General features: G+C 46.8%; 1 protein-coding gene across 1 annotated transcript in view; it reads left to right on the top strand.

Moving 5' to 3' along the window:
- Window positions 1–14,625, top strand: part of Ippk (inositol-pentakisphosphate 2-kinase) — a 51,668-nt gene that overhangs the window by 2,088 nt on the left and 34,955 nt on the right. The window contains exons 2-4 of the mRNA XM_047526105.1: window positions 9,098–9,145; window positions 10,548–10,643; window positions 13,767–13,833. Of these exons, the coding sequence (XP_047382061.1) occupies window positions 9,098–9,145; window positions 10,548–10,643; window positions 13,767–13,833 (211 nt within the window). The remainder of the gene's footprint in view (window positions 1–9,097; window positions 9,146–10,547; window positions 10,644–13,766; window positions 13,834–14,625) is intronic.

Here is a 14,625-nt window from a genome sequence, read left to right as displayed (position 1 = left end):
TAAATAAATTCGCTTCTCCGTGTGCCTTCCTGTTTGGTTTGAGAGTGTTTTCAGCTCTTCACTTGAAATTGAAGCTTATCGGCACAAATCGTCTCATAAGAAAATGTGTCCCACCAATTAATGTTGGATGGTGTCTGCAGCTGAGGTAGATAACTGCATTGTGCTGTTGTTGAGAAACCTTTGTGCTTGCCTGGTCCTTGAGCCTGGCTGCCCAGTCATCCCTGCTGGCATGCTCAGGCTTTGGACTGAGGAAGAGAGTAAGCCCTGGAAGGCAGCATTTCAGGGCCTCTTGTGCCCAAGTGTACGCGGAGTGGGCTAGAAGAAGTGGGTGAGTCAGAACTGGAGGACTCCCTGTTCACTGTGAGCACTTGGGCACAAGTACTGCCCTCTTTCTCATCTGGGGGAAGGCAGGTGCATCTGCTTCTCTGCTCAGCTCTCCAGATCAGTATCATCCAGTCCAAGAGAGAGGGAGGCCTTCACCAAGTCTTTCCAGATAGAGAGAGGGTCACTGTCTCTGAGAGGCACTGACCTTATAAAACTCCGTCAACCCTCTCTCTGCAGCAAGAGAGCATGATGCACAGTGCAGTTGCAGACAGTCATCTGAGACCTGTCCTGCAAGCCCTGAGAGTCGGGGAGGGGACATCTGCACTGTCATTGGTCAACAATAGAAGGAACAGTGATGGCTTCTGCCATATGCAAATTGTGGAATGAGAGTGAGTCTTCTGTGGCATGCAGGACTTGGGACGTGCTGGAGGTCATGGGGCTGCTCAGGGTGGGCAGGAAGGTGAAAGCAGGTCAGCCCACAGAGAGGAGTTGTAACAGCATTCCTCACAGGTGGTAGTTAGCCCCTTCCTTCAGAGGCAGCCCAGTGGCCCAGATGGTTCCAGTGTTGCTTGTCAGGACAAGGTCCTTTCTTGTTGGGACAGCTGTGCAGTGTATCCCTTTCCCAGATACAGTACCTGCACTGTCCTCTGCCCATCTGGTGTGGACCCTCTGACATGTATTCCACTGTTAGTAGCCTGGATGCTATCACCCTTGGGTGTCTGGAACCCCAAGCATGGACCCTGAGGGTGCTTCTTGGTCAGGGCATGTTGCATCTGGACATATACTTTCCTGTTGCCTGCCTGAGCGTATGGCACTTGAGCTAGCAGCCATATCATCGGTCATCAAAACCTGTGCCCACCCTCCTTGCTCCTGGGCTAGATTTTTGTCCCCAGGTTTCTGCACTTGCCTCCTTCACTTGTGCCTTGTTGGTTTTGAATCAGGCTTGTCCTGTGAAGGTCATTTATGTCCTGGTTTATCCTTCAATCTCTTAGGTATCCAGGGCACTTGGCCCTTGGGTTACCCAAGCCTTGGTATGCAGGCGTAGACAGTATGCACTTGTCATGACACTAAGCTGTCATGTTTTCCTTCTTGTTGACAAAGGTACCTGAAAGATTTTGCTTTTAACTGACCTCCCAACAAAGAACATTTATCAAACTTGTGTAGAGAACTGGTTCATTTCCCGTCATTCCGGTTTTGTAACCTTTGTCTGAGATTCTAGGAGAGCTTCACATCATTTCTGCCTGTGGTGTTTGTCTGGAACTTGCAGGTGTGAAGGTCAAGCAGCCAGGGGTGAGGGCCACCTCATTGTTTCTCTTCTCTTCTTCGTTTTAGGATATCTGGTTTTTAGATTTGTTTCAATATAGCTTTATTTTATGTATAAAAGTATAAACATTTTAAGTGGATATTTTGCAGAGGATGCATTAGGTAAATTATGTTGTATTCTATGTAATTTGGGGAAATGTTTAACAATGTTAAATGGGAAAAGCAGGTTACAAAAGATGTATAGTGTGATTCTAAGTATACATATGTGGGAGAAAATACATCAGAATGTTACAGGTAGTTATTACTTTGTGACCCTATCAAGATTTATTTTTACTTTTTTTCTTTTTTTTTTTTTTTTTTTTTTTTTTTTTTTTTTTTTTTTTTTTTAATGGGGTTTCACTATGTTGCCCATGCTGGCCTTGAACTCCTTGGCTTGCAAGCAATCCTGTATCAGTCTCTCAAGTGACTAGGGCTGTAGGCGTATATGAAACTGTACCCAGTTCTTTTTTTGTTTTTAAAAATATTTTCTTACTTTCCTACAATGAATATGTATTGTAATCAAGAAAAGGGGCTGGGAGTGTAGCTCAGTGGTAGAATGTGCATTTAACCTTGCTTGAGGTCCTGGGTTTGATCCCTAGTACTAGAAAAAAAAAAAAATCAGCAAAAAGCATTAATTTTAAAAAGTTCATAGTCTTTGATCTAATTTGTGTTTAAGCTTTTTTTTTTTTTTTTTTTTTATACCAGGGATTGAACCAAAAGGTGCTTAACCACTGAGTCACATCTTCCTGTTTATATTTTATTTTGAGAGAGGGTCTCAGTAAGTTGCTTAGGGCCTCACTAACTTGCTGAGTCTGACTTTGAACTAAATGATCCTCCTGCCTCAGTCTCCCAAGATCCTAGGATTATAGGCATGCGCCACCACACCCAGTTCTGTTCAAGTATTTTTGTATTCTTGGTAAGGAGATAATTAGAAATGAAATAAAAGATTTTGTATTAAAAGATGTCCATTACAGAATTATTTATAATAGCTTAGGTGAAAAGCAATTGTCAGTGCTGTAGGAGTGTTAGACTTTTTTCTGGACATGCTGGAAGCACAGAAGAGTTGATGTTCTCTGTTTTGTCCCAACCATATGGCATATCCCAGCTCTGGACTCTTGTTAAATAGTCTTTTTTCTTGGCACTAGCATCTTTTTAAAGAAAACCTTGCATTTGATGTTTCCACTGGCGTTCTTACAGGACTCTATTGCTGATACGGCTTCTTTCTTGGTGGGTTTGTTCTTGTCACATTCCAGCTCATCACTGAGCTCTGAATGTGACCCCAATGTATTCCTTTGTTTATATTTGTTAACATATGTTTAGGATTTTTATTTTTTATTTTCTGTTTTTTTTTTAACCCGTGCCTCACTCTAGTATGTGAGGGTGTTCATCTGTCTGGTTTTAACATCTTCCCAGGTGACATGTCCACTTTTTCCTCCTCCTTTGTCAGAATTCAGGTTGGAGATGGAGCTCCCCAGTGGCTTGCCCTGTCTTCTGAGAGCTGCAGCGCAGGAAGGTGCGGGAGGCCTTCCGTATCTGGAGAGCGAGGCTGCACTTGGCTGGGCCTGCCTCGTGTTGCCGGGGAGCTCAGGCAGCAACCCTAGGGCCCTGCACTGCTGTGCTTCCCTCAGCTGTGTGCTTCTCTCCACACGTGTTCAGGTTTGCCATCCTTTAGGTATCACCAAGCCACCCCGGTTTGTCCCTAGAGTCCTTCCTGTTTTCCTCAGGGTTATGTCAGTGTGGCACATTCTTTCATTTTGTGGATCTGTACCTCCCCCATGGTTTACAGCTGTATCTTCTTCAGTCCTTTAAGGATGGCCCAGAGATCAAGCTGCAGCTGCCAAAGCTTGGGAAGGAGCTATCTTGCCTAGGCTGGACAAGGTGCCTGTGCCTGCTGCCTGGCTCTCCTGCATGCCTGCAGGACAGTCGACTCCCTTCCAGTGTCACAGCTTTCCAGTACCACTGTTCCATTCTCTGTTGGTTTTCTTTGTGGTATTCTCTGAGACTGAGTGCACTCTGCAGCTTAATGGTACCACGGGGAGCACCTAGTGGAGCCCAGCCCCAGCAGCCCTGCTTCTTGGACTGGTGAGTCCTGAGGGCCCTGGGGATGTGTTTCTGATTGCATTGCAGAGGTCAGTGACTTGGCACCTCCTGCTTCTGATTGGCACACCCTGTGTGGCCTTGTCTGATGGAACAGAGCAGAGCAGAATGAAAAAGGTCTGTAGGGGGCCCGCCCCACTGTGTAAACAATTGCGATCACCCATGGTTCCTGCCTAGGAGTCATCCCTCACCCTTTGGGAGAAGCTGGCAGAACACTATCTCTGGCCATATTTCTGTGGGGTGACACCTGTTCTGTTGTGTGTTTCTGTCTTCTCTTCCTTTGAAAGTGGCCTGACCTCAGCTTCCCAGGGTCTTTCAGGCCACCTTCCTAGGATATCTCCTCACCATGATGGAATACCAACTTGTGAAGGGACAGGGGACTTGGTGGGCTACATAGCCTGCACTGACAGGGGACTTGGAATGACTGACTTAGTGGGTGACCCCCACCCCACACCTTAAGAGTGCCTTGCAGGTGGTGGGACAGCCTTTTGCTGTTCATCTTTATATGAAGGCCCCTCCCTGTCATGGTTTAGATCTTAAGTGTCCCCCAAAGACCCACATTTGAAAACTTGGACCCAACCTGTGGTGGTGTGGGAGGTGGTAGAATCTTTAGGAGGTAGAGTCTAGTAGAAGGAAATTAGATCACTGGGGACTTGCACTTGAAGGGGCTTTTGGGACCCCAGCCTCTTTCTTCAACTTCTCTATTTCCTGACTGCTGTGAAAGGAATAGCTTTATTCCACCATGTGCTCCCTTCACAATGTACTTCCTTTTCAGACCTGAAGCAGTTGAACTGAACTACCACAGACCAAAACCTCTGAAACTATGAGCCAAAGTAACCTTTCCTCTGTTTACGTTGATTTCCTGAGGAACTTTGTCATAGTGACGAAAAGCTAGCTGACACACACTGTTTTCACATTGGCAGGTGTTCCTTTTAATGTATTGGTTATATTGTAGGCTTTTAAAAAAGAATTTATCATGGTAAGAAAACTATCCAGTTTTTAAGTGTAGAATACAATAGCATTAGTAATAGGTACAGTTCTATACAGCAGATCTCTAGAATTCATCTTGACTAAATTTTATGCCCATTTATTAGTAATTGCTGTATTTTCCCCACATTTTGCTAGTCCCTTGTAACCACCAGTGGTTTCTACTCTACAAATCCATAAATTTGACTATTTAGAGACCTCATAAGCTGAGTAATCATGTGGTATTTGTCCTTCTGTGTTTGTCTTATTTCACTTAGCATAATATCCTCATTTCATCCATGTTGTATCACATTGCGGAATTTCTCTATTTTTTAGGTTAATAATATTTCATGGTGTGTATATTCATTGTATGCATTTTCTTTTATCTATTCATTCTCCATGGGCATTTAGCTTGCTTGCACATCTCTACTATGAGAGTACAGAATCTTCTAGATTCTGATTTTCATTCTTTTGGATAAACAACAAAGTATGGTTTCAGAGGTTCAGTCCATGGTTGACCAGATTGCTTTGCGCCCAAGGTGAGGCTGATCATCATGGCAGAAGGGCGTGTTGGAGGAAAGCTGTTTTCACCTATGGTAACCATGAAGGAGAGGGAGCACTCTGTGGCCTTTCATTTATTTTTATTATTTTTTATTTCTTTAGTTGTAAATGGACATAATACCTTTATTTTCTTTATTTTTATATGGTGCTGAGGATCAAACCCAGTGCCTCACATGCCAGGCAAGTGCTCTACCACTGAGCTACAACTGCAGTCCCTCATTTACTACTAATTATTACTTCTGCCTTCTTCCCAGAAAGTATACAGTATTAGAAGGAAGAAAGTAAAAATTACCCCACATTTCCCACTTAGAAAATAGCTTTATTACACTTGACTTTTCCCAGTTGTATGCTTTTGTTGTCTGGTTGGAAATTGATGTCAGTTTTCTGTTTTGGATTCCTCCAGGAGAGGGTGCCTCTTGGGCTCATTATGTCATTCTGTCAATGAGAGCTGATACAGGTTGATTTTTCACCTAATTTCTGCCATCTGCCCACATGAGTATCAGTGGGCTCTGTTGCCACTTCCTTAATGGCCTCTACCTGGCACATCAGGGGACCTCCCACCTCCAACTGGTCCCTCCCACTCAGGCCTCTTGGGAGGGCCAGTTGGCCCTGGCTGTACAGGCTAGGCGAGCTCTGAGTTGAGTGTTGATATTGATTAAGATTGACCTTTTAAGTTGATTCTGCAGTTTCCTTGAGGATATTGGTCAGGTTTCTGGTGACATTTTTGGATGATAAATGGGTGGAGAAAGCTTAGTTTCCTTGAAATGGACACATCACTGCATTCAGACTTTCTTTATTGGTGATGGTTCTGGGTCTTTGACAGGAAGGGAACGACCTCTAACAGGGAGATTGAGCCATGGCGCATGGATGGGGTGTCTGAGGATACCCTGGGGTGGCTCCAGAAAGGGAGATGACAGACCTTCTTGCTGCACAGGGCTGGCAAAGCCTGTACCACACCCTCTGCCAGGAACTAGTGCTCCAGCCAGTGGGCCCCTGCTGCCTCAACTGGCAACTCAGCAGCCACAGGGAACCTGACAATTGGAAGGACATGTAGGGCCCCTTCAGGGTTCAGGCTGCCATCCAAGCCCTGTTTCACCTTCCATGACCTTAATCTTTGAGATTTAGCCCTTGATCTCTGGGCTTTCCTCCAGGCTGAAGCTGGGCCACTTCATGTATATGTATTATTGCAAAGAAAATCTATAATTTCCATTTGTAAATAAATAGAAAAGACTAGCTTTTCCTGCCTTTACCAGGAACATGTTGAAAAGAAACTTTGGAAATCTGAATCTGTGTTAATGGGCAGTGCTGCCAAGTGTGGTGATGCATGCATGTAATTCCCGTGACTATGAGGTTGAGGCAGGAGGATTACAAGTTTGAGGTCAGCCTCATCAACTTAGTGAGACCCTAAGTAATTTAGTGAGACCCTCTCTCAAAAAATGAAAGGGTTGAGGATGTGGCTTAGTGGTAAAGTGCCCCTGGGTTCAATCCTCAGTACAAAAAAAAAAAAAGATAGGCAAATGCTGTCAGGTGAAGGGGGTCCCTGTCTTCCTCATGGTTGGTATTTCATGGGGCTTTGAACTCCTTTTTCTGAGGCTATAGTGGAGAATTATGTGATGGAAAAACTCACATGACTTGATTTGCATTGTTTTTCTTAGGACTGCTTGGCTGTAAAAATCTTAGTAGCTTTCAGGCCCCTGGAAAATTGAGAGAGACTCTACTTTCCTCTAGATAATGCAGAACTCTGTGGATGGCAGCGATGACCCTATTTGAGGCACAGAGGAGAGCTTGCATTGTGGATGGGCCAGGGCAGTGTGGGTAGCCTTTGATCAGGGCATGTGTATGTTTTCTTATTACATTTCTAGCATGATCAGGCTTACCCTGGGAAACTTACTAACTTCTCTCATCAACACATGTTGGTAGCATGAAATGCCATTCTGTACTGTATTTGGTGTCTGATTGTTGGAGGGACTGATCAGATAGGCCCTTGAACAGAACAGCACTATTGTGTCTAGATGAGGAGTGAATAATTATTAGGAGAGTGAGTTTCTGAAAAGTTGTCTAGAGTTAGAATTTCTGCATATCATCTTCTGATAGAATTATGATTCCATGAAGGTGATTGTGTTAGCCAGTTGATTTGCAGGACCAATTGTCGATGCCTGCCTTTGACTTAGGAGGGGACAGTTTTTTAGCATGTATGCTGTAGACCTCAGCCCTCCCCTCTAGGGTTGGTGTTGAAGGAGGGCACATTCATTCAGTGGACTCACAAGAAACCTGGTGCATGGCACCAACTGGGAATGAGAGCTCGCTAAGAGGTGCTGGGGAAGCTAGGAACCATGGTGGCACATGCCTGTAATCCCAGCTACTTGGGAGGCTGAGGCAGAAGGATTGCAAGTTTCAGGGCAGCCTGGGCAACTTAGTAAGAGACCCTACCTCAAAATTAAAAAAAAAAAAAAGAGGGGGAGACTGCAGCTGGAGATGTAGCTCAGTGGGAGCACCCTGCATTCAATCCCCAGTCTGACAAAAAAAGAAGAAAGATGGGGGGAGGTGGCGCTGGAGAAGCCATCACCTATGCCTGTAGTCCATGTCTTAGCTACCTAGGAGACTGAGGTAGGATTTGAGTTCAGGAGTTCAAGGACAGCCTTGGCAACACAGTAAGACCCTGCCTCTTAAAATTTTTTTAAATAATTAAATTTAAAAGTTTTCATATATATAAAAGGAGGAAGAGGAACTGGAGGACTCAGAGGTCCCAATCAGGACAGATGGGTTTTAGGAGGAACAGTGTCTGAGTGGGTAGTCCCCAGGACTGAGGGCTGATTTCTTTTCCATAGGGCCTTTATTGCTCCTAAGGCATCTTTTCTTCTAGAAAGTCGTTCTCTCCAAGCCTTCTCCAATGTGCCCTGCCTACTTTTGCCCCTGCCAAGGTCATGGGGTGGTACCCAGGGCTTCTGCCAGTGTCCACCTCCCACTCCTCTGTGTGCAGGTGGAGCCTTTCCCAGGCACACTTTCTCATGTAGAATATGTGTTCTTATTCTGTGTACTACATGAACATGAAAATGTTGGAATATTCCAGTAAACAGATAAAAAATTGTGGTCATGACCTGGTGCTGTTAAACTTGTGTTGAACCTTTCAAGCCTTTTCGTACCAACAGATCATACCCATTTGTTACTTAAAACTTTTGAAAACCTGAAATTGACGTGTAACATACCTTAAAAGAGCGCTTAGGTCATAAGAGTTTAGTTTAATTGTCACAAAGTAAGTGAGCCCCAAATCCCATTACCATTCCCTTCTAGAACCTTTCTTGGGGGAAATCCCACCTACCTGAGGAGTGGGCATCAGTGGTTAATCTTGCCTGCTTTTTAAAATTCATACAGATAGAATTATTTGTACGTGTGTGTGTGTGTGTGTGTGTGTGGTTTTTATGAAAATGGGCTCATTCTTTGTAGCCATATGATGACTGCATATCTGTCTTTTAAATACTGTTAACTTATTTTCTTGTAAATGACTGCATGGTATTCCATGGCTTGCAGTGTGTCCCCACTATTAGTGAATAATTAGATCGTTTCCATTGTATTTAGAATTATAAGTGGTGCTCTTATACAAAGTTGCTAAAGTCTTTTGAGCTCCCATCATTATTTCCTTAAGATAAATGAGCAGGAATGGGCAGACTGGGAATGGGTCAAAGGCTACAGGTTTTCCTGGCTTTCCCTGGAAGTGGCTCCATTCTAGCCTCCCCTCGCTGGGGCCTTTCTGGCAGTCTGTCTTGGGACCTCCATGCCTCTTCCCAGCGCCGACCCTGTCCCTGGGTGTCCAGTGACTACTAATCAGACTTCTGTTTTTTCCCAACAGCGTTGTGTAGTGCTGCGTTTTCTGAAGTTTCCTCCAAATAGGAAGAAGGTAAGATTCGTGGGTTGGCCCCTCTGTCATTCCAACTGTTTTTTAAAAAGACTTGGGGGCCAGGTGCAGTGGCACACAACTGTAATTCCAGCACTTTGGAGGCTGAGGCAGGAGGATAAGTGCCCCGGGTTCAATCTCTGGCACCAAAAAAAAAGGACTTAGATTTTTTTCTTGGTGCAGGAATATTAATGCTAGTTGTAGAAATTTTAAACATAGTATGAGCATTTATTGGAATGTGGAAAGTGGTGGGCACTCATTCCTGATGTGAGAACAACCAGGCCCCAGCACTTTGACCCATGTTTCACCATGGGTCTCTGCTTGTCACCCACCGTGTGTCACCATGACAGGTCTGTGTGTTACTGAGCAGGAGCTACCCTGGCCTGGCTTGTGTGTCCTGCTTGAGGGCCCTATTTGTGGTGAGGACCTGGTCTTGGCTTTGCCTTGCCCAGTGCCGTCTGTGGAATTGTGCCTGTGAACAGGCAGGCAGTGTTGAAGTGGCACTGGGCAAGGTTGGGTGGATAATTAGGCTTCTGTTGACCGGGTCTTCCAAGTACGTGTTACAGACCTCCGCCAAAATGCTGCAGCCCCGGGCTCAGCCCCACATTGCAGCCGTCTAACTCCCTTTATGTGGGAGTCTCAGGCGTTCGTAGGTGGACACTGAGTAGTAGAGGCTCCCGTGTCCATGGCCCTTTCTCTGCTTCAAGCATGTCCTCTGAGGGAGAGGCTGAGACACTGGTCTGGCTTGTTTTGCCCATGAGGCCAGTTGGGTGGGACTGACCCTTCTGTGAGGGTGGGGTAGGTGGAGCTCTTGAGGTGTCTAGCTGCGTTGAGTGTATAGGATTGATGTGTCACCAGCTCACTAGGGCACTGGGTTGAGTGTCTGGGGGCAGAGGTCATAGAAAGTTGGGGGCCATTGGGTGGAGGAGGTGGCAGCCCACACAGGGTACCTCACAGGGTTGGTTGCACAGGGGAGGAAGGAACTGGGGTGCTGCTGGCAGGTGGGGCTGCAGTGAGAGTGGAATGGAGTGAGCCGGCAGAGGGGCACAAGATGGGCCCCAGCATTCAGGGGCCCCTTGCCTCAGCTGCTGAAGAGAGATGACCCAAAGGATTCTGTTTCAGAGGGATGTGTCCCAGAGGAGGCTCCATCCTCTGTTCTGTCTGTCCCCTGTTCATTGACTGCACTGCCCAAAGCCACCTTGGCAGACCATCGGCCTCCCTGTGTGAGCTGACTGAGGCAGCACATTCCAGTCAGAGCAACATGAGGCCGAGGACTGTGGCCTGGTTGTTCGTGGCCTGGATGCAGCCCTTGTGACAGGGTAATGGGGGTTTTGGTGCCTCCCACCCTTTGGTGTGTTCTGCCCAGAGGTCCATCCTGAAGCCATCTTGTACTTGTCTCTTACAGACCTCAGAAGAGATATTTCAGCACCTACAGAACATAGTGGACTTTGGCAAAAATGTCATGAAAGAATTTTTGGGAGAGAACTATGTTCACTGTGGGGTAAGTGATTTTTGCTTATGTCTCAATTCATGGGCAGGTTCTGTGTGAACAATAACAGTATCTCAATTTTCCTTTGGAACTTGGTGCTTAATGATAACCCAGTATAGTCAGACTCTCCAAGGGCTTTTCCTACCTGTGCCACGTGGCAGCTAAGCAGATGTTGGGGACCCATGTTGGGTTCACTTCAGAGAGAACCCTGCTACCTCTCCTGGCCTCCTGCTTGCTGAGGGCTTTTCAGTGAGTGTCTACTTGTCCTTAAGCCAAAAGGGACTGCTTTGCCCTCGGACTCAAAAACACTTTCCAGTAGGTTAGGGAGCAAAGGGAACCCCCCTTCCTGCCCCTGCTGAGGCTGCCTGTCCTCATGGAGAGCACATGGGTGTGAGAATGGAAGCAAGTACCTACTCTCCACACCCAGCAAGGGCCCCAGTTGCCCAATTTAATTTTAATACCTGGGTTTAGAGGGAAAACTGAGAACCCTTAGCACTGCTGTGTGTATAGGAACTGCTTGCTGCTTGCCTGTGGTCAGTAGGGACAGGACACCCCCTGGCCCACCTGTCTGACCTTGGCTGTCCTCTGAGCTGAGCCTCAGGCCTGGGCCCATGAAAGCGTCCCCAGTCCTGCCTTTCTTTAGCTGTTGCAAGGTGGCTTGTCCCTGTTTCCCACACTGGTTTTGTTGGATGTCTGGAGGTCACGGGTGCCACTTTAGGAAGAGTCAATGAGGTTCTACCACACCATGTCCCTTGGATGTTGTCTGTGCCGACCATTGTCCTCCTTGAGGAGGGAATGTTTTCAGAGGTGCTGGAAATGCTGCGGTCCCCACCCTGGCTCCTGTGCTGAGTGAGAGAATTTCTGGTCTTGTGCATTTCACATTTTTCTGGGAGGGAGGACATGGGCAGCAATGGTGCTTAATGGCTGGGGTAATTGGATGTGGGGGTCAAGGGGTGGGGACCTGTTGGGTAGCGGACAGGATCAGGGATGTCTCCAGCAGTGGCTCTGGGTTTAGTTCTGTTTGTCTTTGAAGTGAAAGGGTCATAGTAAAGTAATCTGCAATGATGGCAGCTCAGCCCACAAGGTTACCTGCTCTTGTGTCACCTTCACATTAAGACACCTGCCAGAGTGAAACAGTTTGCTTTTCCTCGGATGAGCAGATGATGTCAATGTGGGCCTGATCAGCTTCTCCAGGCAGATGTGTCCCCCAGGTGATGGCATTGTTAGGGCCACACTGACCCTAGTATCAAGAGTGGATGTGTCAGCAAGTTAGGTGAGGTGAAGCCCTTGAGGACATTTTGTCCTGTTTGCCCTGGGACAAGACACAACAGCCCCTGTGCTGTGGTTGTGGGAGACAGTGACAGCCATACCCTGACTCCAGGCCTGCTGAGGGATTGTGGTGGTAGTTGAGGTGTCTTCAGGGACTGGAGACATTAGGGAGCTCCCTGTACTCCTCCGGCCACTGCACTTAAGTACCATGCAACTCTGAGAATTTACAAGTTCTGCCTGCCCCGCCCTCTTTTTGTAGTTGTAGATGGCTAGAACGCTTTTATTTTCTTTATTTTTATTTGGTGCTTAGAGTTGAACACAGTACCTCACATGTGCTATGCAAGTGCTCTACCACTGAGCCACTGCCTCAGCCCCTCTGCCTCTCTTCCTGCCAGATCTGCATGAGGTTGGATGCTACGTGGGGTGGCCTTGACTCCCCATTTGAGCCTCAACATCTGATGTGTTGGCCAGATGGGGCGTAACAGGCTGGCAGATGTATCCTGAGCAGTGTCCCTTCATTCCTTCAAGGGTGGTGCCACATCTGGATGTCCTCACTCAATGCCAGTGTTATGGCTGCAAGAGGGGCATTCTGTGGATGTTAACTCTGGCTCTTTGCAGGCTAGTGCCACACACAGAGACTGCTTGTCACATGCCTGTGTGGTTGGGTGGATGGCAATGCTGTACAACATGCCTACTGCAGACATTTTATTTTGACTTAAAACCTAGACATCCTCATCATAAAATCCATAATTCAATGTTGTGTAGAAGGAACCCAGGTCAGCTCTTCACTGGGTGGCTATGGATTTAATCAGGCAGTAGGCAAATGGTGGCATAGGATGACCTGGAAGGTCACTGTGTGGCCCAAGACCCATGTGGTGGCTGTGTCTCTGCTGGTATGCTCAGTGGTGTGGGGCTAGGGTGTTTCTGGGGAGGGGATTTGCCACGGAATTCTTACCATCACTGTCACACAGCTTTGGGACAGGGCCTTGTGCCTTTGTACTTGTGATTTCTTTAAAGTTGAATAAGAACTTACACTTAGTGAGATGACCCAGGTCTTGGATTTTCAAACTTTGATGTTTCCCATTCTTTGTTTCACCTTTCCTGATTCAGTATTTAGTATTTTAGTACCTCACCTGTTGTCACCTTATATCAAGTTCAGGTAACGAAATCACAAGTGAAACACCTGGGGAGCAGATGACTGGGCCAGGATGTGCTGGGCCCCAGTGGAGAAGCTGGTCACCTCAGGGGCAGGATCCCAGCATTTTTGTTCTAGGCAGATTTCCTGTGTTCCTTTGGGACAATTCAGCCACCCTGAAAACACAAAAGGACAGGAAAGATGGTGAGCAGTGAGGCCTCAGTTGAATGCCTTTCACTTGGGGTTCAGTTTCACTCCACAGAGAAATAGCTGAGTAGAGAGAAGTGCTGGGCAGCAGCTCTGGGAGTTCCCCGGTACGCAGTGGTCTCCCTTGATGCTGACCGTCACACTGGAGCTGCTGCTTAGGTGGCAGTGTGAAATGCTCAGGCCGTCTGAGGGCCCTGTGAGGGTCTGCCCTGTGACCCAAGAACTGCTCTGTGGTGGGAGACACTGGTGGTGTGAATTGCCACCACCACTGGATGCTGGCCACTCTGGGGAGAGCCTGCCACCCTTACTACACTGAAACATCGACACTTCTCTGTTTAACCTGGATTGGTTTTGAAAATAGATCAGCTTTATTCCCAAAACCCATTCTGAGTTTGAGCTGTACAATTTTTTTTATTGTGATAAAATAAACAGTGTGAAATTAGCCATGTTTAGATGCACAGCTGTTCTGTGGTATCAACTATTTTGTTATTGTGCAACCTGTGCTGGTTTGTTTTTTCTTACAGGAAGTTGTTCAGCTGCCTTTAGAATTTGTGAAACAGCTGTGTTTAAAGATACAGTCTGAAAGACCAGGTAAGGATGTCTTAATTTAGGAATGTTGTTTGTGATTTAAAAATATCACTTGAAAAGAGTTTGAAATGATCCCCTGGGTTAGGTCAGCATTTGTCAGCAGTTCTTTTGCCAGAAACTTCATCATCTCCACACCTGCCTCCCCCTATTTTTCCTGCACTTGCTGGTGGCATTATGGGCAGGACCCAGGTTAAAGCTTTTTTTCCCAATAGTCATTGTCAAAGACATAAAGTTCATGCGCTGAGCGTGGAAATGTCTCTTCCTAGAGCACAGCCAGCTGGTGAGGGTACAGAATTGGCCATTATAAAATTCCTTCCTGATTTGATTTGGAAAATGAAAGCCAGGACTGCTCTGGGCCTGGGGTCTGGCTGTGGCAGGGAGGAGTAGGCTTTGTGCTGTAGGGGAGGCTGAGGTGGTGGAGGGCACAGGATAGTGTCTGGGTTCCAGTCTTCATCTCCTCAAAGGTGGACAGAGGCCTGCTCCAGGGATTTGTCCTCAGCTGCTTGTGCTGCTCAGCATTCCTACTTCTCGTTGTAATCATAGTTGAAGCTTTACTACACAGTGATAAGAACTGTTGGCCCTCATTGGAACCGCTTGGAATGAGGCTTACTTTGTGAAAGGAAGGAAGCCCATCCTCAGGTGCCTGCAGTCCAGTCTTGTTAGGTTCTGTCCACACCAGCTTCCAGCAGAGTCCCGCTGAGGCAGGACCAGAACACCATTTGTTGGGAAGGGTCAGGGTTTAAGAGGAAGAGGGGCTACAGACTCCTTTCTCTCTGAGTTCGTGGCTGAGGGAGT

The sequence above is a fragment of the Sciurus carolinensis genome, chromosome 15 (genome assembly GCF_902686445.1).
Source record: "Sciurus carolinensis chromosome 15, mSciCar1.2, whole genome shotgun sequence".
Lineage (NCBI taxonomy): Eukaryota > Metazoa > Chordata > Mammalia > Rodentia > Sciuridae > Sciurus > Sciurus carolinensis.
The sequence above is the reverse complement of the archived record's forward strand: the minus strand, read 5'-3'. Positions and strand labels throughout refer to the sequence as shown.